Source organism: Cherax quadricarinatus, chromosome 26, assembly GCF_038502225.1.
Source record: "Cherax quadricarinatus isolate ZL_2023a chromosome 26, ASM3850222v1, whole genome shotgun sequence".
Classification (NCBI taxonomy): Eukaryota; Metazoa; Arthropoda; class Malacostraca; order Decapoda; family Parastacidae; genus Cherax; species Cherax quadricarinatus.
Genome location: NC_091317.1, coordinates 8,258,389 through 8,274,676, shown reverse-complemented (window position 1 = coordinate 8,274,676; position 16,288 = coordinate 8,258,389). Strand labels below are relative to the sequence as shown.

Here is a 16,288-nt window from a genome sequence, read left to right as displayed (position 1 = left end):
CATTGTCCAGGTTCTCGAGCAATCATCTCCTACAATCATGGTGCGAGTTAATACTTAGTGACAACTTCATCTGAAACAGCTTAGCAATAATAAAGTGAGATTATAATATATATATATATATATATATATATATATATATATATATATATATATATATATATATATATATATATATATATATATATATGTGTGTGTGTGTGTGTGTGTGTGTGTGTGTGTGTGTGTGTGTGTGTGTGTGTGTGTGTGTGTGTGTGTGTGTGTGTGTGTGTGTGTGTGTGTGTGTGTGTGTGTATTTCTGCAGTAAAAACGATTACTTTCTTTTTCAGCGTTCACTGTCAGTGATGGTGGTGTTGGCCGTGATGGCTGGTGTTCATGGTGGACTAATTGGTGGTCTTGGTGGCTATGGTGGATATGGTGGTCTTGGCGGTCTTGGTGGTCTTGGTGGTCTTGGTGGTCTTGGAGGCCTTGGTGGATACGGCGGCTATGGAGGATCTAACGGTTTTGGTGGCTTGGGAGGCTATGGTGGAGGATTTAATGGAGGATATGGTGAGCATTAATTATTTTGATTATATTTACATGCGTATACATTTTTTAAATATATGTATGTCTTATTAATGTATCAACATATTAATAATATATTTTTACCATTTCATAGGTGGCCAAGGAGGACACACGTTTGTGCTGAGTAAGAGCCATGGTAAGTCAGCAACACTTGTTTGTGCTTTTCTTATGACGATTACAACAATGTCTTAGGAATGTGCTTGTATAAAAAAAAATTAACATTAATTATTATGGTTTTCTTGTTTGTACACAGGAAGCCATGGAGCATTTGGCCAGGGCGGAGAGCTTGGGTTCGGCAAAGGTGGTGGATTCAATGAATTTGGCAAAGGTGGCGGTTTCGGCGGATTTGGCAAAGGTGGATTAGGAGGACTTGGCTACGGGAAGTAGGGCGTCTGGCAGTGCTGTTTCTTGACAACATCCAGCATCGTTACTTTCACTCTTTCTAACTACTACCATAATAAATTACCTGAAATATGAATGATTTTTATTGACATTATTTTTGTAAATCCTTTTTTTTTCTGACATTTTTGAAGGATCATCGGAAATTAAGAATTTAAGTTTACCAAGTTATTGGTAAAAATAAAACATAAAATTAAGTTTTGTAAAAGTTGCAATATACTAGATTTACTTTGGTAATTAAATTATTTTTTTTCACAAAGGTTAAATTATGATACATTTAAGTTACAGTAAATTTTCAAGAAATTGATTTATATTTTGGGAGTCCAAAACAAAATTAAGTTAATTTAGTCAACGTTATTAATTCACTATTGTGAAAGACGTTCTGCTACAACATGAATTTTTGGTAATAGTAATAATAATAATAATAATAATCATATTATTAATAATAATAATAATAATAATAATAATAATAATAATAATAATAATAATAATAATAATAATAATAAACTTTATTTCTACAAATGCATAACGCAACTTAGACTACAGCTGACAACGGTGACACACTATATAGACAGTTCCTGGTTATGCAGAGCTTTTCGGACAACTTAGGTTAACTTTTGTCTCCAGTATGAGACCCAAACCAATCGGCTAACACCCTGGTACCTACTTGCTGCTAGGTGAACAGGACAGTAGGTGTCTTAAAGGAATACTTCCAATGTTTCCATCCGTACCAGGAATCGAACCGCAGACACTCAATATGTGAACTGGATACTATTGTGGCTCTGGTGGCCTGGTGGTTAACGCTCTCGCTTCACACGGTGAGGGCCTGGGTTCGATTCCCAGCCAGAGTAGAAACATTGGACGTGTTTCTTTCCACCTGTTGTCTATGTTCCCCATCAGTAAAATGGGTACCTGGGTGTTAGTCGACTGGTGTGGGTCGCATCCTGGGACACTGACCTAAGGAGGCCTGGTCACAGACCGGGCCGCGGGGGCGTTGACCCCCGGAACTCTCTCCAGATAAACTCCAGGCCTTCTGGTCCATGCATGGCTGTCTCAGGCCTAGAACACAGCTCGTTGTGTGCCTTTGATTTTTATACTAAGTAGAAAACTCACCTCAGTCGAATGGCCAGAATCGCCACTGAAATGGTCATCATAAAACGAAGACTGGCATAAGGAAAAAATTAATTTCTCCTGACACCTACTAATTCCCGCCCACCATTGCTGCACTAGCAGTCTCAATTAATTCTGAAGATTCGCAAAGTATTTATTTTACAGACGCTGTTTGGTAGTTTGTTTCACTCGTTGGTAACAATATTGCTTAACGAGCGCTTTCTCATTTCTTTCTAAAAACGAAAATTGTCCAATTTGACTCCACTGGTTCGCATGGTTCACCTGATGCGTACTCTTACACTTTTCTTTATGACTGAGACATAGTGGGAACGACTTCAAAGTGGAGTTACAAACTTCTATATGGGAGTTACACTGCGGAACACTTACAGTGTGTGGTTACACAATTTTTAATAATAATTGCTGTGGGGGATGACCCACAGCGTGCCATTACCCCATTCTAAGTATTACTGTGGGAGAAAACTTAAGTATATTTCTCTTCACAATATATTGCACTGGATGTGTTGTTTAAATGAGATCATGAAATGTGTCTGCCTGAGCTGGAATACTTCAGTAGAGCAATAATGATACAGTCAAGCATTCCACCCGGGGTTCATTTACTTAAGTTACCGTGGAAGTTACTAAGGAAAACTAAAAAAAAAAATGCAATCAGTTCTCGTAAACACAACTCCAAATTTTAATATCTCACAGGGAAAATGGAAGCCACACGTCCTTTTAAAATTCACCCTTAGGAAATTTATATCAGAATTCGACCTAAATCAGAAGCCAGCGAAATAGTAAATTCCTACAAATGGACCTGACATGAAATAAAAGTTCAGTACGGTAGGCCTACTCGCAAATACTGGTCAGCCCATACTCATACGTCGCTAATTGTATACATGTTCAACCTAATTTCTCGTTACGGCGAGGCTACTGGGTAGGATGATGGATAGGACAAATGAGTAACACTTGGGTATCTTTATTTGATAGACGTTTTGCCCATAAGAGATTTATAAATCTAAAACAGAGACATAAGAGGCTTTTATAGGGAATCTAGTTAGGTGAAAGCAGCAGCAGCTGCAGTAGTACTAGTAGTGGTTATAGTAATAGTAGTGTAGTAGTAGTAGTAGTAGTAGCGTACTAGTAAACAGTGATAGCAGTAGTAGTAAATGTGGTGGTAGTAGTAGTAGCGAAATTATTGAGTAGTAGTAGTGATCACGCTAAAATGGACGGGGCTCATTAGTGGTTGCTATAACTCCACGAAACTAGTGTATTATTAACAAACAATATTAATTTTAGCCGACTTGTGAAGGATTCGAACCACACTCCTCATATCCCAGCCAGAGGGAAATATCAGCAACGGTGCTTTAGACCACCACACTACCTGAGGTCAAAATTTTGTCAATACTAAACTCGTTGTGTGGAGTAGCAGCATCCTAAAATCCTAAAATAGCGCTCTCATGAGGTGAAAAATGATCTCCATCCTTAATGGAGGATCGCTGGTGCGGTGGTGATAGGTACCAGAGAGAGAGTTCATCTCTCAACTGGGCTGGAATATGAGGCGAGTCAATTTGAATCTTTCACTAGTCAGCTAAGGTAAATGGCAAGAACACAAAAGTGCAGTACCGTGACTCGAACAATTTACATATAACCCGCTATGACGCACACAGGTAATGATTGGCCTGTTGTCCTGGCCATAATGGGTTTGGAGCGAAAATAAACACAGCAGTAGTATTTAACTTGTATTTTCCTTCACCAAATATTTAATAGTATGTACACTATGTACAAGAATGGAGTATAAGTGTACCACACGGTAATCAAGAGATAAATAACCGTGCTCAACCAGCGGCTGTACCAGTCTGGCAAATGCTGACCACGAGTGACACCACATCGTCTCAGCACTTGGCAGGCTCGTCCGTGATTGGTTAATGAACCAAGGTACTGATTTAACGATGGGGCCCCATAACATCGTTAAACCCTTAGCACCCGGTTAGCTGGCTGGGAGGCATGCCACACCCGCACATAGGAAAAGCAAACTTATGACGATATTTCAGTCCAACTTGGACCATTAAGTAGTATGTGACTAGTTAGTGGTCCAAGTCAGGCTGAAATGTCGTCTTAAGTTTCTTTCTCCTATGTGCGGATTATTTGTGTAAATGTTAACTTTTCCTCTCCATATAAAAGGAGCACAATGAAGAAGTGACCTAACATGGACCTTAAAGTCTATTACAATGCTCATCTGTTCCTAGTCGCAACCTTCCCTCTGGTTCCAGTAATAAAAATCGCCTATTACTCGATTTTCTTTCTTAAAAAGTGCCCTGAATGAAAATGTAGAATATAACCTTAGTGTGTCTGTGCCTAGCATTAGGAATAATATTAGGAGAGAAGTAAATAATGAAACTGAATGTTGTAGGAGTGCAATTAGAAGCCGGAGTAGCTCTATAACCAATTATGGTAACATGAACGTGGATAAGTACGTTTATGGAGCAACTTGTAACGAACAGACTAATTGATGTTGCATTAGCAAGGCTTGGTTACAAATACTTCTGATAGTTTGGCAGACACACAGGTGATGATCATATCAAATTCGTATGTGGCCAGCCCTATGGTCACTATCTTGAACACTATGTGCTTAATTATTCACTTACTGAGGTATATGGAGATAGTATAATAACGTTTGTGATTAGTCAAGATATCTTATTAATGAAAATAAGATACCAGGCATATTAAGCAAATTTCTTAAATCCGATCGCAACAGATAAGTGAATTGTAGATATAAATCCACATGGGCTCCTGTGATCCCTTTTGGAGCCTAGTTCTTAGGCTTTTGGTGTATCCATATGCTCTAGCGGTACCGTCCACAAAATTTACCATATCACTTTTTTAATGACTCGAAAACGAAAATTAAATTCTAGAGTATGTACTGGAACCAAAATAAATTATAATACTTGCTTTGTGATTGAACACGTAAATCAAACTGAGTCCACTATTTTGTATTTTTTGCAGTTTTTTCCAGTATCTCATTAAACTTTTATTTTTTTATTTGCAATACTCATTTGAAAATGTCATTAAGGGATTTCTAAAACTGATGTCATTAAAAGATACAAATGTTTCAAGTAATTTATTCCAGTAGTAGTTGGGACGAATGACGGCGGCGGTGCTGGACGAGGTCAAGACAAGATGATGCCAGAAGCTTTACTTTCCGTAGCCTGAAATAATGATATATTTTGTTACAGTGTGGTCACGTTGTAATCCAGGGCCTTGTTCATATAATCAATAAAATGTGAACGAAAAACGTTAATCTAACTCAGTTCACCGTACACACCTAAGCCAAGTCCACCTAATCCACCTTTGCCAAATCCGCCGAATCCACCACCTTTGCCAAATTCGTTGAATCCACCACCTTTGCCGAATCCAAGCTGTCCGCCCTGGCCAAATGCCCCATGGCTTCCTGTAAACAAACATAATAACTAATATTAAAACATCTTTCATGTAAGTGTATATTCAAGACATTGTTACATTTGTCATAAAAAACACAAACATGTGTTGATGACTTACCGTGGCTCTTACTCAGTATAAACGTGTGTCCTCCTTGTCCACCTATGGAATGATAAATAATATTATTAACATCTTTATATATGCTTAGACTAAGAGTATACCGAAATATTTGTATAAGTAGGAAATACAGCCAAAATACTTAATGCTCACCATATCCTCCATTAAATCCTCCACCATAGCCTCCCAAGCCACTAAAACCATTCGAACCACCATAGCCGCCATATCCACCAAGGCCGCCGATACCTCCAAGGCCACCAAGACCACCGAGACCACCTAGGCCTCCATAGCCACCATGACCGCCGTAGCCCCCAAGACCACCAATAAGTCCACCGTAAGAAACACCAGCCATCACGACCAACACCACCGTCACTGAAAAGGAACGCTGGGGCGAGAAGAGTTTTGATAATACTCCAAATAACTCATATGATATAATTTATGATTGTTCAGCAATTTCAAAACAACTTCTCTCAAAATGTCAACTCGTACCATGACTGTAGGAGCTGAGCTGGACAATGTGATGAGCGTGGTTGTCCAGGACTTTATATAAGACAAGTGACTCCACCCTCCCACAGTAACCTTCAGTACTTGGACCTCTTATTCATGCCTGTGGTTTTTCTCAGTAACATAAAGGACATTTAATAGGTGAAGGGAAGTAACATGTTTCATATGGAGAAATAGGGATCTATTTTTAAAAGCAACGAGGAACTAGTCAGAGGAAACAATAAGAAATATGATATACACAAAATCATAAAAGCACAAGTAGAAATTTGGGGACAGAAAACTCCATTAATAGTGTACAAGGAGGAATGATCAACAAATTTAACTTCAAGAATAAGAGAACTGTTTAATTTCTCCTGTTGTAATCATGAAAAAACATTATTATTATTATAATCGTAACTAAGCGCTAAACTCATAAGGGTCTTGAAGTGTTGAAAAAAATACAAAAAAAAAATTTAGACATTTGTAACGATTCGGCCATTAATGGAAAAAAATACTGCATCAGATTCACATCATTTATAATGATTAAAATTTTTTTTTAAGATTCATGATATTAAAAAATAATAGGATAGATTTTTTAATAATGGCTTTAATGTACATAATGGTGGCCCAGTGGCCTGGTGGCTAAAGCTCCCACTTCACACACGGAGGGCCCGGGTTCGATTCCCGGCGGGTAGAAACATTTCGACACGTTTCCTTACACCTGTTGTCCTGTTCACCTAGCAGCAAATAGGTACCTGGGTGTTAGTTGACTGGTGTGGGTCGCATCCTGGGGGACAAGATTAAGGACCCCAATGGAAATAAGTTAGACAGTCCTCGATGACGCACTGACTTTCTTGGGTTATCCTGGGTGGCTAACCCCCTGGGGTTAAAAATCCGAACGAAATCTTATCTTATCTTATCTTATCTTACCCTGTTTAAGCAATAATAACGTAAATTTTATGTGTATTTATATGTACCGAGATGTGTACACATGTAAATTGTTTTGCATTTTTATGAAAAGTTAAAACAGTATGGGTCTTGAAGGCTCGATCCTCGTACCTTTACTCGCAACGGGGTGTATAATTAGCCAGATCCCCGTATTCAATTACTTGGTTAGTTTTTTGGGTTTAAAGCTGTCGACCACCAGTAGAGAACACATTAAAGTAAACTTTCAGCCTATGTAAACTGAGAGATATATACGTCTTTCTGTATTTACTCTGCAATTATTTATCTCCTTTGAATATATTTAATTACGAAGTTTTATTATGCTTTTAGATGTTTATCAGCAAAACATATTAAGGAAATGTATTTATAATTTAAACACATCATGAAGCTTCATGTAAAATTAAAATTAACTGAAATAAACATTAGGTTCATAAGCGTCGGTCTGGTACTGTGTCTGATGTGACTGAAAACCCGTCAAGTCATCATGGCTGCTTCATCTCTCTACTCTCATTATTTGTTATATTTGAAATATTTGTAGCATCATCCACAAAACCTAAAGAAATGTTTTTTTTTTATATGACTTTCAATTAATTGGCAAATTTATCCTGAATGTTAAAATAAGAAAAAAGTGTTAAGGCGAAGGAAGCAGCAGAAAATGTTTAACGTAACTTTTATATTCTTTCGTAGAACTTCAAATTAAGTTTAGTGTTTTTTAAGAGAAACATAAGTGACAGGGAGAGGAAAGTTTAATTTTCGTCCCTTATACATCGGAGAGATTATTTAGTTCTTTCTTTGTTCATCGAAACTTTTCTTATTACATCTAAGCATTAATAATATTATGTGTTTGCACTATAACAAAAACAATATTTTCCATTTAAAGAAAACTCAAATCTGACACTTATAACTGCAAAATAAAATAATTTTGTTACCAACTAATAAAAGGATTTTAATTCCCTAATAAAGGATTTGCTTGTAATAATTCTTTCACTTAAAGATTACATTCATAATAAATTATTAGCTATATTACTGTATAATTTCTCGTGCTAATGAACACATACAAAAAGTATTCATATATCGACATCATGCCTAACCCTTCTAGGGTAGGGTAGGTGCCTGAGCCCGAGCCTTTAGCTCATAAGACTGTCATTCCCATTTGCCCCCTTGGGGCGGGGATGGCAGACCAGAGAGGCCTAGCTTGTGGCTAGGCCTGGGGACAGTTGGTCCCAAAGATGAGGAGGTACTTGTGCCTCCTCCCATGGGAGACTTCGGTCTCAGACACCCCCTAAAGAGGGAGCCAAGGCCGGGCCACCACTTGGAAAAGGCCCGGGCCGGGAGAATACCGGCTAATCTTTAATAATAATAATAATAAAGTATTCATAGCAGCTTTTAAGTTTCCCACTAGACCCATGAACAAAACCGCTATAGTGTAACGCTTCCGGCCACGCCCAAAAATAGCTGCAAGGCTCTCGTGGGAATGGTAGAGGAGCCTGATGCAATCACACAAGGGCAAGGTTAGCATATGGCGTGAAACAATCACAGAAGTACTCTTGTGGCAGTTACACAAGTGCAAGGCTAGTAGGTGTCTTGAAACAATGATAGAGGTGAACCTGGTGTACTCACACAAGGGCAAGACTCTAGAATATGCCGTTATTGAATGACTGTCTTGTATCTCATGTACTTACACAAGGGCAAGGATAAAATGTCATGAAACATTGACAAACGTAATCTGGTATTCACACAAGGACAATGATAGACCACATCTTCAAACAATCATAGAAATATAGTTCGAAAAGTTACACAGGGCACGGCTAAAACGTAAAAATATATCTTTAGCAACATGTAAAAAATACTCAGATTGATACTGTACGACAGTGGGTGTTCACAAACTTCAGCAGTATGAAGACCATTTTGGAACCTCAAAATACTTCACAGATCTCCGAGTACTAATAATTATATATTAGGAGTCAATAACTGAGATAACACAGTGACAAAAAAAAAAGCACTTGACTTGTATGATGTAAACAGTTTAGGAAACCGACATGTTGAAGACTGAGACACTTGTGCAACATTTGGGAATCTTTATTAAGGAAACGTGTCGCCAGCCAGTGACTTCTTCAGTCTAATAGAGATAAACGAGGGACTTCAAGATGAAGATTGAGACACCTATGCAACATATGGGAATCTTTATTTAGGAAACGTTTCGCCACACAGTGGCTTCATCAGTCCAATACAAAGCAGAAAGGTGTAAGAAGAGAAGGAGTTCGAGGTAATCGGTCCCTCAGCCTGGAGTCGATGTGTTCAGTCCGTCAGTCTTGTAGAATGTACAGCATAGAGCCGTAGACGTGGCTTATATACTGTAGTCAGGTGAGGCGAAGCAGGAGAAGGCGGGGTCATAGTGGTACCATCCACTAGTCGAAGTAGGTCTTCGTCCAAAGGTTGGACAAGATTGAAGAATTCTTTGTATCAAGATCCCATGATGATGCAGTGTCTGACAGTTGTGATGACTTCAAGATGAAAAGTCAAACTACCTTATTATTAGCAAGGATATTATTATTATTATTATTATTATTATTATTATTATCATTATTATTATTATTATTATTATTATTATTATTATTATTATTATTATTATTATTATTATTATTATTATTATTATTATTATTTACAGGAGGATACACCGTGCTAAGCAAGAGCCGAAATGAGACAACAACACTTGTTTCTCTTTTCACAACACTGTGTAAACATTAGCACCAATGGTGTTTCACCAGTCTGTCTTATGAGTCACTTCTATGTTTACAGGAAGTGAAGGAGGATTTGGTAACCTGGGTGGATTAGGCAAATATAGAAAGGATGCATACAATGAATTTGTCCTGGGGGGAACAAGGTGGATTTGCCAAACTTGGTTAGTGCTTTTTGTGCTATGCTTAGTGCTTTTAGTAATAATATGGAGATTAATCTTAAACAAATGTTATGTTACCACAGAGTAAACTCATTTAATAATTTCAAGCTACGGGAAGTAGCGAGTCTAGTTCCACTTTGTTGTAATGATGTCCGTCACCCTCTTCACTCCTCACTACTACTGAAATATATCTGATCTTGCCAGTTATCATTATTCATTACCCTATAAAATAATATACGAATAATATTGAAAATAAGTACAAAGACTGAGATTAAAGCTACAGTGGAGGCGCCAGAAATTGTATTTTGACGGGGGAGGGCTTAGGGCGGCTGTCTGGCTGATAGTGGGGATAGATGATTTGTTTTGAAGTAGCCCTGTTAGCATTACTATTTTTATTGGGGCCTTTAGGACTAAGGGGAATTTTAGGGGATGAAGCCCCTCAAGCACCCCTGCTGGCGCCGCTCCTGTCAAAACGACTCATGCGTAAAAACCTGTCATGTAGCATCTCAATACCGCCCTGTTAAACTCGTTATTCCTTTCATCAATACTTTTTTTTGTACTCGCACCCTCACACCTCAGTCATAGAGTAGTCAGGAAGTGGAATATTCTAGCAAGTGATTTAGTGGAGGCAGGAACCATACATAGCTTTAAGACGAGGTATGATAAAGCTCATGGAGCAGGGAGAGAGAGGAACTAGTAGCGTTCAGTGAAGAGGCAATTAGGTCAGTACAATTAGGTGAGTACACACACACATACACACACACATACACACACACACACATACACACACACACACACACACACACACACACACACACACACACACACACACACACACACACACACACACACACACACACACACACACACACACACACACACACACACACACACACAAATGACCGTGAAGTATGTGAGGAACTCAACAAGAGATTCAAAGAAGTGTTCACAGAGGAGACAGAAGGGACTCCATAAAGACGGAGAGGTGGGGTACACCACCAAGTACTGGACACAGTACACACAACCGAGGAAGAAGTGAAGAGGCTTCTGAGTGAGCTAGATACCTCAAAGGCAATAGGGCCGGATAACATCTCTCCATGGGTCCTGAGAGAGGGAGCAGAGGTGCTATGTGTACCCCTAACAACAATATTCAGTACATCTATCGAAACAGAGAGATTGCCTGAGGCATGGAAGACAGCAAATGTAGTCCCAATCTTTAAAAAAGGAGACAAACATGAAACACTAAACAAGGTGGACAAAGACAGGATGTTCCAGAGATTGGACATAGCAACAAGGGGACACAGTTGGAAGTTGAAGACACAGATGAATCACAGGGATGTTAGGAAGTACTTCTTCAGCCACAGAGTAGTCAGGAAGTGGAATAGTTTGGGAAGCGATGTAGTGGAGGAAGGATCCATACATAGCTTTAAGCAGAGGTATGATAAAGCTCACGGTTCAGGGAGAGTGACCTAGTAGCGACCAGTGAAGAGGCGGGGCCAGGAGCTTTGAATCGACCCCTGCAACCTAAACTAGGTGAGTACAACTAGGTGAGTACACACACACACACACACACACACACACACACACACACACACACACACACACACACACACACACACACACGATGCCAATATGCTAGAATCTGCATGAGTGTCATCTACTGAGGACGCGGTAAACCTGCAAAGGAGATATAAACCAAGTTTTCCGATGGTAAACGAAAAAAAATATGATGTTCAGTGAATACAAATTTCAGTTACTCTGATATGGACAACTTGAAAAATAAAACAAACTCTAACCACACATTAGAGAGAAAAAATAATATGAAGGACTTGGGAACATTAATGTCAGAGGAACTCACCTTCATGGATCACAACAGTGTCACTATTACATCGGTGAGGAAAATTATTGGATGGATAATGAGAATTTTCCAAACGATTGATGCCAAGCCACTGATGATCCTTTTTAAATCATTTGTTCTTTCTAGGCTGGAATATTGCTGCTCTACACTAACAGCTCCATTCAAAGCAAGTGAAATCGCAGACCTAGAGAATGTACAAAGAACCTTCACTGCACATAGAAGTTCCATGAAGCACCTTAATTACTGGGAACGTTTGGAGTCTCTTGACCTATTCTTCCTGGAACCCTGGAGAGAGAGTGAAGAAAGAGAGAGAGAGAGAGAGAGAGAGAGAGAGAGAGAGAGAGAGAGAGAGAGAGAGAGAGAGAGAGAGAGAGAGAGAGAGAGAGAGAGAGAGAGAGAGAGAGAGAGAGAGAGAGAGAGAGAGAGAGAGACAGACAGACAGACAGACAGACAGACAGACAGACAGACATAGAGAGAGACATCATTATTTTCACTTGGGAAATCTTAGATGGACTGGTCCCAAATCTGCAAATAGAAATCACTCCCTACGAAAGCAAAAGTCTGGGAAGAGGGTGCAACATACCCCCAAATGAAAATCATATGTACGATAAGAGAAAACAAGTGCCTGGGGCCCAAGAATCTTCAGCAGCCTCCCGCTATGCATAAGGGAAATTAACAACAGACCCTTTGTTGCCTTCAAGAGGGAACTTGTCAGTTATCTAAAATCAATACCCGACCAGCCCGGTTTAGCTTCGTACCTTAAATTACTTACGGCTAGCAGAAACAGCTTGATTGATCAGACCCTGATCCACCGGGAGACCCGATCAAAGTCTGGGCCGTAGGGGTGTTGACCCTCGGGAACACATCCAGGCAGACTCCAGGTGTAAAACACCGAGGTATGGTGATTCAAACACGAGGAAACACATTCAGCGTCATTCTTTCCACCGGTGTCTTGCTGAAGGGCACTCCGAACGATGACATCCTCTCCTTTATATAGTACATGCACCAAGGGAACAGAAGGTACTGATGGTTCTAAGATTTAATTGCTTTCCTATGATCTGCAGCACCACCCTATCGAAAATACTATCATCTAATATATGCAAGCAGCTGTTTTTTATAATGATGAAGACACTGTATAGGTTTAGCGTGTTCCATTGATTATATAATAATATTACAGGATCCAAGCTGAAAGCTTCTCACTACCACAACATTATTGGTGTCACAACAGCAGTGGTGATACAACACAAGTGGTGCCACAACACCAATGGCGCCACAAGAAGAGTGGTGCCAGAACACCAGTGGTGCCACAACGCCAGTGGAGCTACAACACAAGTGGTGCCAAAGCACCAGCTGTGTTACAACACAAGCAGTGCTACAATACCAGTGCTGCTATAACTCCAGTGGTACCACAAGTCAAGTGGTACCACAACATCATTGGTGCCACTACACCAGTGATGCCACAACACCAGTTATGCCACAGCACCAGTGGTGCTACAACACCAGTGGCACCACAACACCAGTGGTGCCAAAACACCAGTGGTACCACAACACCAGTGATGCCGCGACACCAGTGGTGCTACAACACCAGTGGCACCACAACACCAGTGGCACCACAACACCAGTGGTGCCAAAACACCAGTGGTGCTACAACACCAGTGATGCCGCGACACCAGTGGTGCTACAACACCAGTGGCATCACAACGCCAGTGGCACCACAACACCAGTGGCACTACAACACCAGTAGTACCACAACACCAGTGGTGTCACAAAATTAGTGGTACCACAATAACATTGGTGCAACAACACGAATGGTGTTACAACAACAGGGGTGCCACAACATCACTTTCGCCACAAAATTAATGGTGCCACAACAACATTGGTGCCACAACACGAATGGTGTAATAACATCAGTGGTACCACAACAACAATGGTGCTAAAACACCAGTGGTGCTACAACACCACTGGTCCTACAACACAAGTGGCATTACAGCACCAGTGCCGCAACAGCACAAGTGATGGTACAATACAACTGGTGCTACATTACCAGTGGTGTCACAACATGTGCTGCCAGAACACCAGTGGTGCAGGTTTTGCTTATTCGGTATGACATACATACATATATATATATATACATATATATATATATATATATATATATATATATATATATATGCATATATATATATATATATATATATATATATATATATATATATATATATATATATATATATATATATATATATATATATATATATATATATATATATATATATATATATATATATATATATATATATATATATATATATATATATATATATATATATATATATATATATATGCAATAAGATCACAGTAAACAGGTGATTTCAGAATATGCAAAACAACCACTCTGAAAGAATAGAGAAATTCCAAGCGCTTTCGTGACTACTCACATTATCATAATGTGAGTAGTCACGAAAGCGCTTGGAATTTCTCTATTCTTTCAGAGTGGTTGTTTTGCATATATATATATATATATATATATATATATATATATATATATATATATATATATATATATATATATATATATATATATATATATATATATATATATATATATATATATATATATATATATATATATATATATATATATATATATATATATATATATATATATATATATATATATATATATATATATATATTAAGAAAAAGAGGATAAATAAGTATACAAGATATGATGTAGGGCGAAATGACAGTTTGTTGGATTATGTATTGGTAGATAAAAGACTGTTGAGTAGACTTCAGGATGTACATGTTTATAGAGGGGCCACAGATATATCAGATCACTTTCTAGTTGTAGCTACACTGAGAGTAAAAGGTAGATGGGATACAAGGAGAATAGAAGCATCAGGGAAGAGAGAGGTGAAGGTTTATAAACTAAAAGAGGAGGCAGTTAGGGTAAGATATAAACAGCTATTGGAGGATAGATGGGCTAATGAGAGCATAGGCAATGGGGTCGAAGAGGTATGGGGTAGGTTTAAAAATGTAGTGTTAGAGTGTTCAGCAGAAGTTTGTGGTTACAGGAAAGTGGGTGCGGGAGGGAAGAGGAGCGATTGGTGGAATGATGATGTGAAGAGAGTAGTAAGGGAGAAAAAGTTAGGATATGAGAAGTTTTTACAAAGTAGAAGTGATGTAAGGAGGGAAGAGTATATGGAGAAAAAGAGAGAGGTTAAGAGAGTGGTGAAGCAATGTAAAAAGTGAGCAAATGAGAGAGTGGGTGAGATGTTATCAACAAATTTTGTTGAAAATAAGAAAAAGTTTTGGAGTGAGATTAACAAGTTAAGAAAGCCTAGAGAACAAATGGATTTGTCAGTTAAAAATAGGAGAGGAGAGTTATTAAATGGAGAGTTAGAGGTATTGGGAAGATGGAGGGAATATTTTGAGGAATTGTTAAATGTTGATGAAGATAGGGAAGCTGTGATTTCGTGTATAGGGCAAGGAGGAACAACATCTTGTAGGAGTGAGGAAGAGCCAGTTGTGAGTGTGGGGGAAGTTCGTGAGGCAGTAGGTAAAATGAAAGGGGGTAAGGCAGCCGGGATCGATGGGATAAAGATAGAAATGTTAAAAGCAGGTGGGGATATAGTTTTGGAGTGGTTGGTGCAATTATTTAATAAATGTATGGAAGAGGGTAAGGTACCTAGGGATTGGCAGAGAGCATGCATAGTTCCTTTGTATAAAGGCAAAGGGGATAAAAGAGAGTGCAAAAATTATAGGGGGATAAGTCTGTTGAGTATACCTGGCAAAGTGTATGGTAGAGTTATTATTGAAAGAATTAAGAGTAAGACGGAGAATAGGATAGCAGATGAACAAGGAGGCTTTAGGAAAGGTAGGGGGTGTGTGGACCAGGTGTTTACAGTGAAACATATAAGTGAACAGTATTTAGATAAGGCTAAAGAGGTCTTTGTGGCATTTATGGATTTGGAAAAGGCGTATGACAGGGTGGATAGGGGGGCAATGTGGCAGATGTTGCAGGTGTATAGTGTAGGAGGTAGGTTACTGAAAGCAGTGAAGAGTTTTTACGAGGATAGTGAGGCTCAAGTTAGAGTATGTAGGAAAGAGGGAAATTATTTCCCAGTAAAAGTAGGCCTTAGACAAGGATGTGTGATGTCACCGTGGTTGTTTAATATGTTTATAGATGGGGTTGTAAGAGAAGTAAATGCGAGGGTCTTGGCAAGAGGCGTGGAGTTAAAAGATAAAGAATCACACATAAAGTGGGAGTTGTCACAGTTGCTCTTTGCTGATGACACTGTGCTCTTGGGAGATTCTGAAGAGAAGTTGCAGAGATTGGTGGATGAATTTGGTAGGGTGTGCAAAAGAAGAAAATTGAAAGTGAATACAGGAAAGAGTAAGGTTATGAGGATAACAAAAAGATTAGGTGATGAAAGATTGGATATCAGATTGGAGGGAGAGAGTATGGAGGAGGTGAA

The 16,288-nt window shown here is 38.9% G+C and overlaps 2 protein-coding genes across 2 annotated transcripts; one reads left to right on the top strand and one right to left on the bottom strand.

The window, feature by feature from the left end:
* Positions 1-10: 10 nt before the first annotated feature.
* On the top strand, positions 11-1,025 carry LOC128691498 (acanthoscurrin-1-like). The gene is made up of 4 exons (XM_053780351.1): positions 11-40; positions 327-546; positions 656-697; positions 815-1,025. Exons 1-4 carry the CDS (start codon positions 38-40, stop codon positions 946-948), a joined length of 399 nt encoding a protein of 132 aa, XP_053636326.1. The 5' UTR covers positions 11-37; the 3' UTR covers positions 949-1,025.
* A 4,150-nt stretch (positions 1,026-5,175) lies between these two features.
* LOC128691500 (uncharacterized) lies at positions 5,176-6,201 on the bottom strand. Its single transcript, XM_053780352.1, has 5 exons — positions 6,112-6,201; positions 5,776-6,007; positions 5,626-5,667; positions 5,393-5,518; positions 5,176-5,276 (listed from the first exon to the last, which is right to left on the bottom strand). Exons 1-5 carry the CDS (start codon positions 6,112-6,114, stop codon positions 5,263-5,265), a joined length of 417 nt encoding a protein of 138 aa, XP_053636327.1. The 5' UTR covers positions 6,115-6,201; the 3' UTR covers positions 5,176-5,262.
* Between the last annotated feature and the right edge of the window lie 10,087 nt (positions 6,202-16,288).

Excerpts from the sequence above, each read along its gene's own strand:
- LOC128691498 (XM_053780351.1), top strand. Across the intron at positions 547-655 it reads AGGATTTAATGGAGGATATG|GTGGCCAAGGAGGACACACG; the intron begins GTGAGCATTAAT and ends ACCATTTCATAG. Across the intron at positions 698-814 it reads TGTGCTGAGTAAGAGCCATG|GAAGCCATGGAGCATTTGGC; the intron begins GTAAGTCAGCAA and ends GTTTGTACACAG.
- LOC128691500 (XM_053780352.1), bottom strand. Across the intron at positions 5,668-5,775 it reads AGGATTTAATGGAGGATATG|GTGGACAAGGAGGACACACG; the intron begins GTGAGCATTAAG and ends ATCATTCCATAG. Across the intron at positions 5,519-5,625 it reads TATACTGAGTAAGAGCCACG|GAAGCCATGGGGCATTTGGC; the intron begins GTAAGTCATCAA and ends GTTTGTTTACAG.